Below are 20,210 nucleotides of genomic sequence, written 5' to 3'. Positions count from 1 at the left end.
AAGGGGTGCGCATACCTCACAGCGTAATCAGGGACGATCCGGTTTATGCTGTTGCTCTGATGTAGTTATTAATAAAAGCTCTTTTTTTGACTCCCAAGGGTCAAGTTCGTAAATAAAATATGTTAACGAATAGCAAATAAACGAACTGTGTGGTCACCCTAGTTAAATGGGATTGGTGGGAGAGCTGAGTAAAGTGCAGATTAGAGAACGGTACCCCACCTCTTACCTTAGGCAAACAGAGAGGCTGAGTGTTGTGAGCCTCTTATATTGACTGGGACGTGTTGGTGACATGCATGAACTAAGTGCTTCAGGGACTTGTGTTTTCTGCAGCCTCACAGATATTTTCTCGTGGTCACACGTTGTTCCTTCTGTGTCTGGTGGACCACTGAGTGTTATAGTAATCTTGGACTCAGATCTCTGCCTTTCTCTCTGACCCAGTGCTTAAATACCAGTTGCATGCTCTTGATATCCCAATTTATAACTTTAGCCTAGACCTATACAGAAACCCTCAGTTCTTTTATCCACCTGCCTACTTGACGTCTTCTTGAATATGTCGTAGGCTTCTCATCCTTGGCCAGAACAGAACTTTTGATTCTCTACCACCGACACTTCCTCTCCAGTCTTCCCAGGCTCAATAAGTGGCATTACTCTTCACCAGGTAGTCAAGCCACAAATACTTCCTTTTTTCCCTCGCTCCCCACATCTAAAATACTGCGTCTACCTCCACAGTGTATCCTGATTCTGTTCCTTTCTCATGATTGTCACTGCTGTCACCCTAGGTGGGACTACCTTCGTCTCTTATCTGGACTTCTGCAGTAGCTCACCAGCAGGTATCTGCTTCCTTTCTTGTCTGGCAGTCTGTTTCTCTACCCAGCAGTGACAGGGTTGATAATCTAGGGGGTGGGGGGAAAAAAAAATCACAGCACTCCCCTGGGTACCAGGGTCACTGCATGGTGAGGTTTTTTTTTTTTTTGTCACTTCAGCACTTCAGGCCAGACTGTTACTGTCTCAGGCCACACCAGGTGACACAATTTAAATTAAGGTTCCTTGCCCATAGATTTTGCTTTATTTTCTTTGTAGTAGGAATCACTAACTGGACATTTCTTGTTCATTTACTTATCTGTCTTCCCTCTCTCTTCCTTCTAGAAGGTAATTTTCTTGAGAACAGGGACCTTGTCTGTTCATAGAATCTTGCTCATAGAATCTCACCCCTGAGAATATTGCCAGGCACTTAACGGGCACTCAGATATGGGTTGAACAAACGAGTGAGGCGTGCGTCTTTTTAATTGGATGACTTTTCCTTCCTTCTCGAACTCATTTTTCATGTCTTGACTCAGATGCCGTCTGCTCTGCGATCTTGCCTACAACCCCCCCGCAGCCTATCGAACACGAAGAAACACTTTCACGGTCGCCTCTCTCTATCCCTGCCCATCAACTCCTGGCAACCACTAGTCAACTTTCTATCTCTACAGATTTGCTGTTCTGGACGTGTCATGTAGATGGAATCATACAACGTGTATTCTTCTATGTTTGGCTTCTTTCAGTTCGAAGCCAGTGACTTTAAGTTTTATCCATGTTGTAGTATACATCAGTACTTCATTTTCATGTGTGAATAATATTCTGTTCCAAATACAACAGAACATTATTCACAGTTTAGATGTCCGTCTTATTTGGAAATATGTTTTCAGTTCTCTTAGGTATGGTCCTCGGAGTGGACTTGATGGGCCACACGGTAACTCCATCTTTAACTTTTTGAGGAACTGCCAGACTGTTTTCCAAAGTGGCTGCATCATTTGCAATGACCTTTTAAGAAACCACACTTGTCTCCCCCCCCCCCCCCAAAAAAAAGAAACTACACCTGTCAAGTTTTGACGTAGTACTAAAGAAGATTATCTGTAATTATTTGACAACACCATTAAACTATCCCTCCCATTTCCAAAGACACATCTGCGGGAGGTAGATTTTCTTCATATGCTTCAACCCAAACAACATATTGCAACAGATTGACTGCAGAGGGTGATGTGAGAACCCAGGTGTCTTCCATTCTGCCAGACGTTAAAAGGGTTTGCAGAAACGTAAAAGCATCTTCTCACCAAATTTCTTTCTTGTTTTGAAGAAGATTTTTTTCATAGACCACAAACAAACAAAAAACACCTGTTGACATGTAATAGGTTCATTGTTATTTTTAAATGAATAGATAATTTATTTAAAGTAATTTAAGAATTTATTTTTTTAATTTCCGATATGATGAATATCAATAGCCATGATCCTCATGAACCACCATATCGAGATTCTCCGTGTAAAGAATATAAAGCGTTCTCGGGACCCACCTCGGAGCCCATTCTGGCTGATGCCGTCTTACATGCACTTGAGTTTGCTTCTCTTGCTCTCTGCTCCCTGCAGTTCTGGTCGCTGGCGCTCCTGTGCAACACGAGGCGCGTGTGCTTCGTTTTGCCTGGCCTCAGGTTCGTCACTTGTGGAACAGAGATGCGGTATAGAATATATGGGGCGGGGGCGTGTGTGTTGGGACTGAATTGAGAAGAGGCCACGAAAAATTGTAAAGCTCAGTATGGTCCCAAGCTCTGCCTCAAGTGAGATCCTGAACTCGTGGAGCAAATGCAGGTGCTGTTTTGCCTAGAGAATAGCTGATTATCCTCTCTTGCTTTGAATTCCTCTTTTCTTTGGTTTTCACGTTAATTAATGCTTTGGGGGATAGTTTAAATTGTAGCGATAGAGATGGGAGCTGAGGAGAAATTAGTGACAGTGGTGGGAATGCCACTGGGGGAGAGGATTGGGTGCCGAGTGACTTGGGTGTGTTTAACAAATGTTCAGTGAACCCCAGCTGTGCACTAGGTGCTGTCTGCTAGGTGATGAAGATGGAGGGCGGGGTGGTAAGGCCCAAAGCAGACAAGGTCTTATTCTCCGAGAGCCTGTATTCTGCCAGGGAATAAGGGAGCAGAAATGGCAAATGACCAGAAATGTTGCAGGCTTATGATACGAAGAGAAAAAAACCAAGATGTTGTGGTAGAGCAGCAAGGTGGGCCTAACCTTGTGGGGCATTTGAGCTCAGGTGGAAGGGTCCTTAGAGGTCCTCTTATGTAAATAAATGTCCTCCTGATGTTCCAGTAGAGCAGTTCCTGTAAGTTTCCGGGCTGTGTGCATAACTCTTTGAAAATATGTTAACATCTTTAGCTTTAACGTAATTAAGTATGTAAGTTGCGGTAGACTAAGAGTGTAAGTTCGATATTTCTGAAGTGTCATACATCCTAAGAGCTGCTAATGTTTTTGTTTTGTTGTTCACTGATTATCAAGATATAAATATTTTTCAGAAGGTTTGTCAAGTACTGCCCAGGGTAGAGGAGGCAAACAGTGACCTGTAATTTCATCAACCCTGGGACATTTATCTCATTTGACCATTATGATAACCTCTGTAAAATAGGACAGTTATTGAAGTACTCCTTTTTAAGTCAGGCTAAGTAACATATGTTAGTAATAAAAGCATTACAGTAACTCCTTATAATTTATGAAGAAAGTTCAGATGTTATTTTGTTTTGCTCCTTTTTGTTCCTGCTCTTTTCTTTGTACCCTCGCGTACCCTGTGTGGACATCCATTGTGGTTAATTGCACTGATTTCTGTGCATGCTTCTTTATCGACTGCTCTGGGGACTCCTTGAGAATAGAGAGCCTGACTGCCTTTGTCTGTATATCCTTAATGCATTGTAAGGACTTGTTACCTTTGCGGAGGGAACACACACACACACACACACACACACACACACACACACACAGGTGCATGCACGTGTGTATATATACAGGCCTAGAATTGAGACAACCTAGTAGGGTAGATCAGTTTGGTAGGGGCTTAAAACCATGGAAGGGATCCCTTCAGTGCCCCTCCCCCCCACGCTTGGTGAGACTGGACCCTCAGAAAAATGAATGTGTGTTAATTCATTACATAAGTCACCATGTGTTACACTATCTCTTGTATAGCTTTTTTTTTTTTTTTTTGATCGTACAACTCTTACCCAGTCTTTTTGGCAAGGTCTTAAATATTCATGTTTGAAAACAAGTTCAAGTGCTGGAAGAATTGCCTTCCTGTTTACCAGGAGTGTAGTTATGTGGAAGAGGTCCTTCTGGGATGCACTTGGCTGTGAACACTTGTTTTCTTTCGGGAAGACTAACAGGATAGTTTGAGAGTAATGTTAGGAGTGCTTTTAATCTTGTTGTGAGATCCAGTGTACTTTGACCAGCTGCTTACTAGTCTAAATGGCTATTAATTTAGGGCAGCATTCGAAGCTCAGTTTCGATTGGACATAGCTTGACTATGCAGTTAACTGATAGGGTCCCAGCAGAGCAGAGGAATATAAATGTCCAGGTAGTTAAACTGTATGTAGCTAAGTAATTTGCCCCATATTCCCAAGGCTTCTGCACTTAGCCCCTCTTCTTGCACCAACCAAGGAGTATAGATGTTGTTTATATATAACCCATCCTGTTCCTGCCAGTGCCAGTTTTTGCCTATAAATGAAACAAAAGGGAGAGGCAGAATAGAAATTAAAGCCACTAAGTGTGACTGTTGTGCACTTAGTAAATTAAAGAACAAAATCCAGTACTGGTGCAGTGGTGGTAAAATTGCAAACACTGTTATGTAAATGCTGGTGATGTTACAAATGGTATATATAACTTTGGGGGAGTTATTTGGCGCATATAGCATTAACTGGTTTTGATAATTATTACTACAAGTTATCGAAGAGAATAAACAAACTTTATTGCAATGCTACCTCTGATAACAAAGGTGTTATTCTGTGGAAGATGTGTTTACTAAATTATGGCATGGGAACGTGATAGGTTATTATATAGCCTTGAAGATGTTCTTGTCAAGATAATGTAGGTACTTGGATGGCTTACCATCCAGTTAGTATCAGGAAGAGTTGAATGCAAAGCCTCCTACTTTGTACTGTAAACGCCAGGGTCACAGGCTAGAAGTCAATGTATAAATATTGATACAGCTTTGTTTAAGCAGTGGGATTGTGGGCAGTTTTTGTCTTTAATGTTGGTAATCATGCTTTTTTAAAGTAAAATTTTTATTTTGGGGCAATTACAGATATAAAGAAAAGTTTCAAGGATAATACAGAGTTTGTGTAGATCCCTCAGTGTCTTCTCATATTAATGATAATTATGCTTCTATCATTTTATTTTAAAGTGAAGATATCCCAAAGATGACAAAAGGTGTTAACAATCACCTCTGTCCCTTCCACGTCCGTAGCATATCTTTCCATACTTTTATCTCAGCTCTTACAAACTTGTATGTGTATGTTATTATAATTGTTATAGTGTGTGATAATATGTATGTTCTTTTGTAACTCGCTGGTATCACTTAATATATTGTGGGCATGCAGTGGTCTACACACAGTGGTCTCTGTATTAAAATCAGCTGGGTGGTTTTACAATACTGATTCCTAGGTCCCATTCACAGAGATTTTTACTCAGTCTGAAGTTGGGCTCAGGAATCAGAATCTGTTTTAAAGGCCCTGTATAATTTAATGTGCAAGTTCAGATTTAAGAACTTACTCTAAATAAGTATGTATCATTCACATCTGAGTTGTTTGTAGTGGCCAAAGCTATGCCAGTGTTTTTCAGTCATTTCTCCGTTGGGTTTCTAGGTTTTTCCTACCATGTAAACGGTGCTGTAGTAAACATCCTGGTGCATCCTTACACAGTGGTACTTTCTATAGGATAAGCTCAAAAATGTGTTTATGGGGCGCCTGGGTGGCCCAGTCAGTTAAGTGTCCGACTTCAGCTCAGGTCATGATCTCACGGTCTGTGAGTTCGAGCCCCGCGTCGGGCTCTGTGCTGACAGCTCAGAGCCTGGAGCCTGTTTCGGATTCTGTGTCTCCCTCTCTCTCTCTGACCCTCCCCCGTTCATGCTCTGTCTCTGTCTCAAAAATAAATAAACGTTAAAAAAAATTTTTTTTTAAAAATGTGCTTGCTGTGCCAAAGGAGTGTATGTGTATGTGTATTATTTTTTTTAATTAAAAAAATTTTTTAATGTTTATTTATTTTTAGAGAGAGAGAGAGACAGAGTGTGAGCAGGGGAGGGGCAGAGAGAGAGAGAGAGAGAGAGAGAGAGAGAGAGAGAGACAGATTCTGAAACAGGCTCCAGGCTCTGAGCTGTCAGCATACAGCCCAACGTGGGGCTCGAACCCATAAGCTGTGAGATGATGACCTGAGCCGAAGTCAGACGCTTAACTGACTGAGCCACCCAGGCGCCCCTTTTTAAAAATTTTTTTTAATGTTTATTTTTGAGAAAGAGCACATGCACAAGTTGTGGAGGGGCAGAGAGAGAGGGAGACACAGACTCCGAAGCAGGCTCCAGGCTCTGAGCTGTCAGCATAGAGCCCAACGTGGGGCTGGAACTCACAAGCTGTGAGACCATGATCTGAGCTGAAGTTAGACACTTAATCGACTGAGCCACCAAGGTGCCCCTGTGGATGTGTTTATTTTAAATATTAATAGCTTTTTTCCAGATTGCTTTCCTAAAGAAATCTCAGTAACTATAAAGATCTGTTCCATTGTTTTAAAGTATATATCATTTGCCATCAAACTTTCAAGGTTAGTCCCTTTCGCTGGTGACACGTGATAGATCATTAATGGTAAAAGCCACAGAATTCTATTAAAAAGGTAGAATGTTTAAAGTATATAAAAAGCCTTTGGGAGAGAGTCTTATATAATTGTTTTGTTTTCCAACAGCAGGTTAAAGGATTCAGAAGATGGCTATCTCATGCTTGGCTTGTCTTCTGGTACTCAGGTGCCTTCCCCTTAGTTTCTGTAATAGTATAGGAAAAGCAGTTTTGAAAGCTCGGCTGCAGCTTGGAGGCTAGGAGAGAAGGTGCAGGGGCTTGCCTGTAGAGCAGCAAGTCCCTTTGCACATGTAGGTAAAGGGCTGGCCGGCAAGGATGTCTTATGTAAAGAAAGGTATGTTGTAAGGGTTGCATACTCACTGTTTTTTCATAGGAGAAATTTGCGAGTTGACATGCTTCTTCTTGCCCCTAAAACCAACCTCCCAATTCAGTATCCCCTGAGTTTACCACTGAAGTACTCGTAGTGGAAGTGACCTTGTGCTCCAGATGAGTCCAGGTATTGTCTGAAATGACCATTGCAAAATTTTGTGAAGTCTCCTCTTCTATTTTAAAAGTGTATTCACATTTTACCTTTTATTCCACAATGTGTTTGTTTTGATATAAAAATAAATTATTTTATCGATGGCAAATCATTTAAGGTTTAAGACTTTTTCCCTCCAAAGTTTTGCATGGAATTAACACTTTCATACATGTTTACAATGTGCATGTAATCCAGGGGCCGTTAATGTAATTATGCCAGTTTTGAAGCATAGCCTTATTTTACTACTTTTCCTACAGGTTTATTTTGCTTTTTATATTATGACTTTGGCTCAGACTTTGCTCATATGGGGGTGGGGGTGACGGTTCCTGTTGGGCAAGCTTTTTTATATTGTTTCTGTCTTGTTATTGTAGTTTGTATGAAAAATTGGCAGAAATGCAAGAAACGGTACTTTAACCTTTCTGTTTGTCGTCTCTGTAGGAGGAGAGGGCAGTGAGAGATCGGAATCTCCTCCAGGTTCAAGACCACGACCAGCCCATTCCGTGGAAAGTGCAGTTTCACCTGGGCAACAGCAGTCGGCCTGGCAACCAGTGCCGGAACTCCATTCAAGGGAAGCACCTCATCACGGACGAGCTAGGTAGGGCTGGCTCCCATCCTCTCTGCAGCCAGCAATGGATTCCAGTGGGAGTCCATCGCTTGGGTTTTATACAGAGCCTTGTCCCTTCCTGCTCGTTTCCAGTATTTCTCACATCTCTGTGTCTCATACCTTACTCATCATTCATAATCCCCCTCACTGTCAGAGAAGTTTGGTCCTGATAATTCTGTCTCTGAAGCATTGGACCCTGCACCAGTCCCTAGGCTGCTTCCTGCCAGTCTTGTCCTGGCCCCAGGATATTCAGATCTTGCCAGTGTTCTCTTCTCTGAATGGTGAACTCTACAGGGTAACCAGCATTCCTCCTTGGTGACCTACATACTATCCCCATGGTTCTGGCACTTCGGAAATGTGCTCATTGACTAACTGGGTGATCTCACGTGAATTATAAACATATTCCAGATGTGTTACTCTTACAGTGAAAATGGCTGCCTGTCTGCCTGGGGGTTTTCTCCCACAGTTTTCTTGCCTCCTTAGTCTATAAGAAAGGCGATTCCTGTGCCGTTGAAGTAGTTGGATTAGACCACTGCTCGAGGGCTCACTACACGAAGGCTGGCCCGGTCTTCCCAAAGAGGGTCTCTCATGAATGTACAACCTGCATTAAGTGAGCTCTTAACTGCATGCCGGGCACTGGGCTAAAACCTCTCTTTCAATATCTCATCTGATTTTTGCAGCAGTCCTGTGAGGCGTAGGCATTGTTCTTGTTACTTAATAGGTGAAGACACAGGCACCAAGGGGCTAAGGAACTTGCCGACAAGGGCAAGGACTCTTGTAAACCATGATCAGGATACCATGATTACATCAAAAAAGTAACACTTTTCCTTAATGTCAACTATCCACAAACAGTTTTTCAGAGTTCCCTGCTAGTTCTACAGACTTTTTTTTCTCTTTTCAGTTGGTGGTTTGGAGATTATGCGGTTGGTTTGTTTGCAAGAGTAACTTGTGCTCTTATTTCAGGGAACCTGAGCACAAGTGGGTTGTGACTCTGGCAGTACTGAAATTGACCCAGGCAACCTTGAATTAGAAAACTCCTCTGTACACACTGACCGACCAAAATGCAGATGCTCAGTCTTTAACATGACAATGGCCGTGCATTTATTGTTTCTTCAAAAAAGTTTGCGTTCCCAGCAAAATAGAAAATAAATAAATAAAACCTTGACGAAAAGATCTCAAAGGTATCAGACCGGATGAGGTTATTTGGAATTGAAAGAAGGGATCAGAGGCAAACCACCCACCTACGGTGGGAGAGCTGGACAGTTTTGCACAAAAATGCGCTCATGCTCCAGCAGTGATTGCCAGTGTCCGCCTCCACCTCTAAGATCACATTGAGAAGGCAAATAATACCGCAGTAGCTTCTTTTTGTGTTCTGTTTTGTTTCTTAAAATTTGGCAAAGGCAATTTACTTCCGTAAGGTGATAGAGCCAGTCAGTGGGCAGACCCCGGGCCAGGACTGGACTTAGAGTCCAGTCCTTTTTTGCTTGGAGACTGTTTTGTTCGTATGACACCCAGTGAGAAAACATGAAGTCTTAACCCCCTGGGTCTCCTAGTTAACATTAGGTTGTGAGTGACAGCCGTTTTTTGTTGTAGCTAACAAACGAGTAATTTCCCTCTGATTAATTCATGGGAGACAAAGACTCTCAGATTTCTTAAAGTAAAAAGTTCCAAGAATCAATCAATAAAAATCCAGGAGCCATAGTCTTTATTGTACCTTTATGACTGTGAGAAGCAATAAACGGTACAAAGAAAACTTGGAGGAATTTATGTCTTTCAGCAAGCAGGTGCCACCGCAAATATTTCCAGGGTAACAGTTATTAAATAAGACAACCAATTAGAATGGCAAGCTTTTCCAGGGTTAGGAGTTAATTTCTCAGTCAATAGCAACACACTCTGAGGTTGTGATCTTACTGGACTCTTTGTTGGAAACAACATTTGCATGAATAGATTTACGATGCAAAAGGAGAAATCTCGATTAGCTTTATTTTACCAGCAGTCAGGAGGACCTGTGGTTTCAAGGCTAACTACGTGCAGCTGGCACTGGGGCGCAAAAGGCACGCAGTGGTGCTGACACAACACGGGAGAGAGAAAAGGGCAGAAAGATAGTTTTCACAAGTGGAGTTTAGGTTACATTATATTTTACGTCTTCCTGACACAGAGGTAATAAGGTTGGAGGGTAGTTATTTGGGGCAGAATTTTGAGAAACACGCTGGCCTGTTTGGACTTTTGTTTGTTTGTTTGTTTATAATCCCAGTGGGGAAAATGAGTAAGAATAGTTGGGAATCCCGGAAACATTTACTATGGCGTTCAAGGCTTCTTTCAACATGGAAGACAGAATGGCATAGTTAGAAACAGCAACACAAAGTTCCTAGTTCTCAGGGAACTGGGGTCTGGTTCTTTCCAGGCTCCAGTTTTCCAGGTGTTAGGTGCGGGTCCTCTGAGTCTCTTCCATTGTTATTTTACTGGTGCCTCCTGCTCCTGCACAGGCTGTGTTTTCCAGAGTAGTTTCAGAAAACGACCTTGTGCTTCACCGAGTCTCATTGTCTGAGGATTAAGAAGCTGGGGCATTTGGAAAGGAATGACGCTAGCGACAGCTGCTCCACACCTTGGGCACCTGTGGGCACCTGTGGGCCCGGGTGGAGACCTGGGGGCTGGTTGCACACACCTGGGAGTTTCCCATGGGCCATGTGGTGTCCCTCGTGCACTTTTCTTACATTTTTCTGTCCTGCTCCCAGAAGGTTGTAGAGAAATGTCTGTTTAGCAGCTCTGAACAATAAATTGGTTTTTGTAAGGAGATTCTTTCCTTCAAGTTGAGGATGGGTTTGGGGTGGAGGGAGTGTGTGCAGATGATGGGATTTATGAGGAGTGGAGGGAATTAGGATTTTTCTCCCTTGGGTGGTAGAGAACTTGTATTCCCTAACGCTGAGGGCTAGTTGAGTCCCCGGCCTATATACTTACAAACAGCCTGAATCAATTTATGAAGATTAGGTAGGACTACGTTTTAAAAAAAATCTTCCAAACTACTGAGTAAATAAATGCCAGGCATTTAAAATATATTTGTAAAGGGGGAGGGTTGGTTGGTTGGTTTTTTAATCCAGACGGCTCCGACTTTCAGGAATGAATGCCTTGGTTTTTTTCTATTTTCTGTCTTTTTTTTTCCTTTTCTAAAAACAATGCCATTTTTCTTCGATCACAGGTGAAAGAGTAGCTTACGTTGGTTAGGTGTGACTTGACGTGGTGATTAAATCAAACACATGACAGCAGACCGAAAGGTCGCTTTAGGTGGGTTAGAATGTATAGCCTGCTTACAACGTGGGAGTCCATGCTGCCTGTAAACGCCGCACGTAGAAAGCTCTGGTCCCCTTGTGTCTGACTCCTGGCCCTTTGGTGCCTGGGACGCTCCAGACTCCGCGTTCTGTCTCTGCGTTCTCTGCGCGCAGTACCCTCATTGTGGTCACCCCGGCAGCGAGGTGCGAGAACTGCCGGCTTTGTACTCAGGTGAGTCTCTGACTTCCAGGATACATTTGTGAAAGGAAGGATTTGCTGGTGAACGGCTGCTGTAACGTCAACGTCCCCGGCACGAAGCAGTACCGCTGTGACGGCTGCCTGCCCAACGGCTGCTGCAGCGCTTACGAGTACTGCGTGTCCTGCTGCCTGCAGCCCAGCAAGGTACGCGGAGCCGCTCCCCTCCACGTCCCCTCCTCTCTCTGTTTAGGATGGGACTTCATGACGAGCACTGATGTCTCCACGTGCAGCTGTTCTGAAGGTAGAACTGAGAGGGCACCTGGGGATCTCGGTCGGTTAAGCATCCGACTCTTGATTTCAGCTCAAGTCGTCATCTCACGGTTTGTGGGATGGAACCCCGCATTGGGCTCCGTGCTGACAGTGCGGAGCCCGCTTGGGATGTCTCTCTCTCTCTCTCTCTCTCTCTCTCTCTCTCTGCCCCGCCCTTGTGGGCGCGCTCTCAAAATAAATAAACATTAAACAAAAAAACGCCGAGGAGGGAACTTTGAGATGTCAGAAATTGCTGCTGTGAAGAAAGGTTGACAGTGAAAGGAGGTTCCCAGTTAGTTTTGCAGGATGGACTGATGTATTGCTCATCAGATACCTGACGCATAGGGTATAGGGCTCGTGTGCGTTTGAGCTTGCTGTCTCCCTCCCCACCCCCCTTCCATATCAGCAGTCTCTTAGTTCAGGAGAAATATCCAAGGTTACCTTGTGCTGCTGAGTCTGAATTTATTGCAGGTACTAACTTTTGTTTCCATAGCAACTTCTCCTGGAGCGCTTCCTCAACCGGGCAGCTGTGGCATTCCAGAACCTCTTCATGGCCGTCGAAGATCACTTTGAATTGTGTTTGGCCAAGTGCAGAACCTCATCCCAGGTCAGAAGCTGTGATGCCTCTAGCTGGGGGATGGGCGAGTGGGAGTCAGGGTTTAGAAGAAAACTCGAGAATACGCAGTGGAGGCCTCTTGGCAGAGTAATAATGGAGAAGAGATTTAAGCGAAGCAGCGTCGAGCTTTGTTTGGTGCAGTGATAGTATTTAGAATGTCAACAGGAGGTTGCACACATTAGGGAAGTAAAATATTTATATTAAATCAAGGTCTAATCAGCTTGCATCTCCCCTATCTGATTGGCATGTCTGCACTTCAAGTGGGAGCTTAAAATTATTTTTAAGTCTGGGTGGAGTCCTCGCAGTCCGGTTCCTGAGAGCAGTTCTCTCCCCGCGTCTTTGACTGAAATGTGACTAAGGCTTTCCAGCAACCACTTGTTCAGAGGAAGTAGTAATTTGTTCTGGGACAGAGTTGTGGTTTATTTTAGGATTTGAGGGGGCAGGGCAGGTGGGCATTTAAAAATACACGAATCAATCTGCGGGTTGTCGAGCTCTCGGTACTCAGTAGCATGCTGTCAGTAAATGCTTTGCTCTTCGGGCACTCGGCGCTGCACCTGCCGCGGCAAGTGTCTGCACGTCTGTGCCTTTGCATCGCTCTGCAGCCTTGGCTCTCAGCTTGTGTGGTCGGGTGTTGTCGGGGCTCGGGTCGTAAGATCAGCAGGCGTGTATTGTGCAAGCACGCTTCTTCTGGTTTGTGTCCTTGGTGTCTCCAAGACTGCTGGCTTCGTCTGAGATAGACTTGTCATTCTCTGCGACTCTCGTACCCTTGGCAGATTTCTGTAGACCACCTTTTGATTTTATGCCACTTTGTCCGTCTCTGGTCTGCTCTCAGAGCACTCAGAATCACTGGGTAAATATTTCAGGGATTATAATGAGCATTGGAAAACATGAAGAAATTCCTGATGGTCTTGTTTTGCTGGAAGAGCTTTCCACTTGAATGGGCTTTGAAGGAAATGTGGAGGAAGGCTGAACACATGACTCATTTTGATTCAGATTCTCTCTCATTCTGAGAAGTGGTAGAAAAGGCGGAATATTTTCTTTCCTTAACCGATAAAACCCAGACGCTATTTCCAGTCTTAAGGGAAGATGCTAACTTTTCTAACTATCTTTTTATTGCAAAGAGAGAGATCCTGGTTCCCGGTTGATTGCAGTATCCCAAAAAGGAGATTTGCTGCATGTCTATAAATTGGATTAATACTTACAATTTAGCTGCTAAACATTGGTTTTGGGCTAATTAGTGAACTCCAGACTAGCCAACAACTCAAGTTGCTTGTATGAAAACAAACTGCTGGAAAATTAGCCATCGGGGATGATGGTCTGTTAAGTCACACTCTCCGTTTGCTTAGCCAGATGAGGCTTATGTGGTATTGTGGGGCTGGGCTCATGTGCCAGACCTCGAGGTACATAAACCTTCATGAGAGCCACGTGAAGTGGTATCTCCTTCGTCTCTGCAGGGCTCAGGACCAGGAACTGCATTTCTTTGGAGCACAGAAGTCAGGAGCAAAGCACCCACTGGATCTTAATCTAACTTAAAATCATTTGCAAAAAAAATGATTGTCTCGAATTGCCCAGGTCATAGCTAGGCTGTTTAAAAAGAAAAAAACCAAAACAGCAAAAAAAAAACCCCTCACTGTTGACGTAAAAAGAAACAGTCACATAGTGATGTTCTGCCCATCTTCATGCTCTTCGTTGGCATTCTGTGTTGAGCTTCCACCTTTGTTTCAGACAAGTGCCTTGGAGCCTTTTGGTGGCATTTGGAGATGGCCTCGTCCAGGCTCCTGCAGGGGGTGACTGCCCGCAGTCCTGCTCTGATCTCCACTGTTCCGCGAGGGAGAAATGTGAAACTCTGCTCTCTCTCATGGCGCTCTTATCTTCCCTTTTGCCAACAGAGCGTGCAACACGAGAACACCTATAGGGACCCCATAGCCAAGTATTGCTACGGAGAGAGCCCTCCTGAGCTCTTCCCTGCGTGACGGGCACAGAAGACGACCCACGGGCGACCAGGCACCGCCGAAGAACTTGTGGCCCGAAGCCACGCTCCAGTGATCTCTAGTCCGCTTGGAAGAAGAGGGTCTTCGTGCTTTGACCTTGGCTTTGACCACTTCTTGTGTTGTACTTTTGGCCTCACTCTCCACTGGGCTTTAACCCGTGACACTGTTCTGTAAAGCAGCTTGGAAACGCCAGCAAGTCACGTTCAGGAACAGACTACGGGCGAGCTCGTGGAGGCGTGGGCACTCGGGGACACTTCTACCATGGTAGACTCATGGAACCCTTCACTGTAAAGTTATTTATTGCATTTCTTTGGAGTAGTGGGAAAGTGATGATGTTTGATAGGGGAGGATGCCTTGCCTTGATAGTTGAATATATTCAAGGAAATTCTTGTTGTTGTCGTCGTTTTCTTGTGTTCTTGAGTTTCATGAGCTAAGTCATCCCTTCACCCAGATGAAGTGTTTCGCCCCTCTGAAAGCGCGTGATCTCTCAAGGTAGTTATTTTTGGTTTTGTTTTCACAGCATCTTCGGGTGTGGGCTCTGAACACCGTATCCTGACGTGTAAAATTGCCGATAGCTCAAAAGATACTATTCCATTCCCGCTCCGTACCGTGTTCCTAGCAGGGGGCACCGGGTGCCCTCAGGTTTTCTCGTAGTGGTATTTGAATATGCTTGCTTACCTCTCTGTGAGCACTGTTACGACCAGAAGTTCGGGCTTGTTGTTCTGGAGGATTTTGTTCTCGTTTCCCATGCCGCCGTTGAAATGATTGTACTCCGCTCAGCCGTGGCACGCTGGGAGCCTCAGGAACGTCACCGCGGCCTCCTCTCCTCTCCTGTTGTGGAAGCCCGGTATCAAGGTGATTGCTACGTGGAGACACATCTAGCAACTGGCTGTGAGAGTCATCCTCATTGCTGTCAGCTTCGGGACACATAACAGGTTCAGACCTTCACTTTCCTTCTGATTTGCAAGGAAGAAGAAAGCCCGGGTTTCTGTCAAGGTTCTGTAAGAGACTTACTCCTGCCCTCAGTGGGACGAGTCCGTGAATGCTGGACATGCGGCTGTGCGTCCACATGCTCGAGGCACCCCCCAGGATTTCTCATGTGACACTGATTCTCTCAAGCTCAAGGTCTCAGATCTTTGGTCCTCAAAGACATCCTGCCCCTCAAATAGTATGGCTCTTTGCTCTCAGGAGACATTAACGCACAGATCTTTCCTGGAGCCCCTCACTTGGGCAAGGTATTTTTCATTTTTTGGTTGTTCAAGTTGTTGACCTTGGAGCAGGGCATTAGTTCTACAATCCACTTTGGAGATATATGTATATATATGTACATAGGTATATGCATATATATATATATATATATGTATATGTATATGTATTTTTTTTTTTTTTCCCAAGCACGGCTTTTTCTTTGGACCGTGTTTGCCTTCCAGTGTGTTTCTGCAGTATGTAGCAGTTAAAATTTCCCTTAACTTCCTGTTACATCTTATATTTATCTTCCCAAAGTGGTTTGTCCCCCTAAATAAGCTTTCTCCGGGGGCGAACTGTCTGGCAATTGGTTTTTAATGTTTTTTTCCCCCGAAAATCTATTTAATTTGCATTGGACTTTCTGGATTCTGTGTGTATTCACGGTGCTAAATCAAACTTCGTCTGTGAGAGAAAGGTGCATGTCTGGGTGTTTTACCATCTCATTCTTTTTGGTGACTCAGTCTGGTGTGGGAGTCTGTCTTACGTGGTTGTCACTGGTGTCAGTCTCTCCTTGGAGCTTATTTGAACTTCTGAGCAGGGTAACGTAGACTGAATGTGCAAACAGCGCGTATCGAGGACCAACCCACACCTCTTTACTTCGTACTTGAAATACCGAGGAGCACATTCTGTGTTTTCAGTGCTTTCATAAACAGTACCTACAGCTGTGTGAGAGAGTTAAGCTCGCATGTATGCCCACCCCACAGATGAGGAAAAAGAAGCGAAGCGAATTCCCAGAGTCCTACTGAGATTCGACCACAGAACGAGAACAAGAACTTCATCTCTGGCTTCAGGTCTGCTATCGCCTCTCGCCAGCTCCACCGCCAGCTCTGCCGTGATCATCCCCCCCACCGGTCCCCCCCCTTGAGAGTGTAGATTTCCGTTGTCCAGGTCAAAAGAGAGGAGAGGGGGCCTCAGTAGCCAAATTGGGTCAGTAATTTGAAAGTCATTTTCATTTGGCCCTGGAATATGTTTTGTTTGTTTGTTTGTTTAACTTAAGTTCACTGGTTTGGAAACTCACAACACTGAAGACTACATAATGAAGTCGTTGAAGGACTTGGGACATTGTTCCGCCTCCCCAGCCTTCCAGCCCAGAACCTCTCCCTGCTCTGCACGCTGTGGTTTGTTTTTCCTTGACTGAGGGTTTCTAGAATCAGGGACCTCACCTTAGTTCTGCATGGCCAGAGTTTAGCAAAGCACATGACACATGCTGGGATTTTAGGGAAACCTGAAAGAAGGGACAAAAATACCTTTAGTTAAAAAAAAAAAGTTACGGGGTGCCTGGGTGGCTCAGTCGGTTGAGCATCCGACTTCGGCTCAAGTCATGATCTCACTGCTTGTGGGTTTGAGCCCCGCATTGGGCTCCGTGCTGACAGCTCAGAGCCTGGAGCCCGCTTCGGATTCTGTCTCTCTGCCCCTCCCCCCCCCCCCCCGCCCTCTCTCTCTCTCTCTCTCTCCCTCTCAAAAATAAATAAACATTAAAAAAAATTCAAAAATTAAAAAAAAGTTTCTAAATGATGAGTGTTTGGGGCAAAAGGTAAGAGGACAATTTAGAGCATTTCCCCCAGTTCTGAATCTTAATTGCGTTGCTTGTTGCTGGAGCGCAAAGATCTGTCCCAACAGGGAAACAAACAGCAGAGTGTGTCAGGTGCCGAGGCAGGCAGGTACGAAGGAGGGGTGAGCTGCCTCCACCAGGCCGGGGCCTCAGGGCAGCCCTGGACCTGGCAACGTGGGACTGGCATCGCATCGCGGCGGGAGCTCGACACCTCTTGGAAAGCGGGGGTTAGGGTTTTAGAGCCTGGACGTCAGCTGTCCATATGCTCCCGAAGGCGGACTGCGGGCCTCCGGGAAGTGCCTCAGTTGGTGTGGCTGCAGAGAACCGTGGGCTCGGCGGTGCCACCTGCAGGATCCCCAGCGAGGCTTTTCCTGGCGTTGGGATTTGCAGATAAATTGTACACGTGCCGAGATGTTGCTTATTGTGGTGCTGGCGGCTCCCTCGCGGGCGGGAGAGAACTCAGTCTCGTGGTTAGTGACTGCTTGCTGACCGGGGGCTCTGGGTGGTCTCCTCTCCCGAGTCCCAGGCCCTTCACCTGGAAAGTGGGGTCACCCGTGTGAGGTATCCGCGCGAGTGAAGCCTAGTGCTCAGCACAAAGTCCGCCGTCTGCAGCCCAGCAGGGGGACAGTGTCAGGTGGTTACAACGCGGGGGGCCGTGGGCCCCTCAGGTGGAAGGGTGGCGATCACAGAATTCCCGGCATTATCTTTATTACTAGTTTTAAAGGAACTCATGCTCACGATGAAGAACTTCAGATAACTCAGAAATAGGTAAAGATGAAATTAATAGTCACCGAAAATCCCATGACCCAGAGATCAGCCCCAGTCTTTTTTCTCTTCTCCCATGACTTTTCAGGCAGAAACAGGCGCCCGTTTTCCTCTTGAAGACAGTCCTGTAATGGGCATCCTCCTATGTGAACATATAGGCCTGTAATAATTGTAATGACCACATGGTGTCAATTTTGTGGATTACAATAGTGTTATTAACCCCCTGCTGAGGACACTTAGCTTATTAACATTTGTTTTTTGGCTGCTACAAACAATGCATTGATAATAGCACTTTTAAATGCGTGTTTGTATATTCATCTGATAACTATTTTCACCAGTTTTTACTGTGACCTAAAAATTGTGGGAGTGTCTTTTTTTTTTTTTTTTTTTGCCATGCCCCTGAGACCCTCACGTTATCATTTAACTCTGCTGATGGATGTCAGTGTTCTAATTTGTATTTATTTAATTGCTACTGACATTAACTCCTCCATGTACTAATTGGCCATTCTTCAAATGTAGTGAACTGTCCCTGACCTTGGCCAACTTTTCTTCCTTAGCATTTAAAAAATTTGTTTTTAATGTTTATTTTTGAGAAAGAGACAGAGTGTGAATGGGAGAGGGGCAGTGAGAGAGGGAGACCCAGGATCTGAAGCAGGCTCCAGGCTTGAAGCTGTTAGCACAGAGCTTGATGTGGGGCTCGAACTCACAAACCGCTAGATTGTGACCTGAGCCGAAGTCAGATGCGTAACTGAGCCACCCAGGTGCCCCAACTTTTCTTTCTTTTTTTTAGCATTTTTAAGTGAGGGCTAACTTTTCCAGTTGACCTAGGACAGCAATGGCGGGGGCACTTCTGTCCCCAAAAGGACCTTTGGCAAGGTCTGGAGACATTTTTGTCACAACTGGGGGAGGATGGTGCCTCTCGTGGGTGGAGGCCAGGACGCTGCTAAACATCCTGCCACGCACAGGTGGGCCCCATGACATGGTTTACCTGGCTGCAGATGTCAGCGGGGCGTAGGTGGAGGCCCTACCCTCAGGTCACATTTCCCCCTTAGGTGGAACAGAGAAGCTACCGGGAGCTTGGAGCTGACTTTATTATTTCCCTGCCCTTGCTTTCAGCCGTGCTAAAGCGCCGCTGATTAAATTACCCTGGAATCCCAGGGGACCTGCTACTTCCCTCACTGGTCTCTCCCAGCCCAGTGCTGCCTCCACGAACAGCATTATTACTCTGCCATGATGTCCTTAGCACACTAGTGTGATCCCAGAGCAGACGCTCCGCTGTGGGATGGCCTGCAGGTTCACAAACAGTCCCCTCCCCAACATGACAGCTTTGTTCTCCAGGTCCCCCCCCCCCCCCAGCAGCTCCTTGTGTGGGGTGACTGGGGGGGTAGAGGGAGTTGGGAGATGCCGCTGCAGATTCCGTTTGCTCTGCTATAAGAAGGTGCCGCACAAGGATATAGTAACGCTTTTCTTGCCAGTGGATCATGAGGGTCTTTCCTACACGAGTGCTTTCCCGACCGCGTGGCTTGTGGGCACATTGCCTTCGAGGCCCTTCTGCTTGGATTTGTCCCGCATGGTTTGTTATCAGGGTGCCGGAGCAGCCGTGGGTGCTGGTCTCCCTGTTCCTGCGCAGTCACGCATCTGCGAAGTTCCTTGGTCAGTCCACTTTCACAGGCACCAGGAGGGATCGGGGCTGGCGGTATGCTGAGTGGGGACAACTGTCCCAGGGGCCCTTGTCCGTTATTTTGTGCGTACGGCTTGATTCCTATCCAGTGATAGAGCTGAGCTGCTGGACTTTCTAAAAATGAAAGGCCAGCCTTTAATATTATAATAAAGAAACAAACGTTTTTGAGACGGGGAAAAGTTCCTTCGGCTTTGGACTTTTCTAATTTGTTGACTTTGTTTTTTTGTTTTTTAATATTTATTTTTGGGAGAGCGCAGGTCGGGGAAGGGTGGAGAGAGGAGGACAGAGGATCCGAAGCAGGCAGTACGTTGACAGGCTGACAGCAGCAAGCCCGATGTGGGGCTCGAACTCATGAACCCCTCAGGATCATGACCTGAGCCTAAGTCAGATGCTCAACCGACTGAGCCACCCAGGTGCCCCAGTTTGTTGACTTTTTACGCAAGGTGGAGCAGGCAAGCTCTGGTCAGCTTGCCGTCCGGGTTGTCACGACATCAAAAGTTGTGTTGGCTGAGTGAGAAACGGTTGCGTTGGCTCTCAGTGAAATTTGGGGGTTCAGACTATGTCGGCCACACCCCACTGTTACTAAGGGCGCTGGTGTGTGTAAGCAGAACACCAGCGGTATGAGGTGTGTGGGTGGCTGCCTCATTTTATTGACAAGCGTGCAGGCATTAAAGACTGGGAGTAAAGTAATGTTTCCTGGCGTTGCTTTCCTCATTGGTGAAATGAGGGTGATGGCCAAGGTATCTCGCAGATGGGAAATTCTGTTTGGGACCAGCCAGAGATGCCGCCGTGTGTGAAAGCAAGACCGGAACTCGTGCCTCCCA

The 20,210-nt window shown here is 45.6% G+C and overlaps 1 protein-coding gene across 5 annotated transcripts in view; it reads left to right on the top strand.

Moving 5' to 3' along the window:
- The window catches only part of SPRING1 (SREBF pathway regulator in golgi 1), a 28,358-nt gene that overhangs the window by 922 nt on the left and 7,226 nt on the right, over positions 1 to 20,210 (top strand). For 2 of the 5 annotated variants that reach the window (XM_042962308.1, XM_042962309.1), the window contains exons 2-5: positions 7,597 to 7,753; positions 11,280 to 11,431; positions 12,030 to 12,143; positions 14,042 to 14,533. In XM_042962308.1, the coding sequence (XP_042818242.1) occupies positions 7,597 to 7,753; positions 11,280 to 11,431; positions 12,030 to 12,143; positions 14,042 to 14,125 (507 nt within the window). In that variant the 3' untranslated portion in view covers positions 14,126 to 14,533. Of the gene's footprint in view, positions 1 to 7,596; positions 7,754 to 11,279; positions 11,432 to 12,029; positions 12,144 to 14,041; positions 14,534 to 16,092; positions 16,700 to 20,210 lie in introns of those variants that run through there. The other 3 variants (XM_042962311.1, XM_042962310.1, XM_042962312.1) reach the window with 3 other exon arrangements.

This window comes from Panthera tigris, chromosome D3 (genome assembly GCF_018350195.1).
Source record: "Panthera tigris isolate Pti1 chromosome D3, P.tigris_Pti1_mat1.1, whole genome shotgun sequence".
Taxonomy (NCBI): Eukaryota; Metazoa; Chordata; class Mammalia; order Carnivora; family Felidae; genus Panthera; species Panthera tigris.
This window is presented reverse-complemented; position numbering and strand designations above follow the sequence as displayed.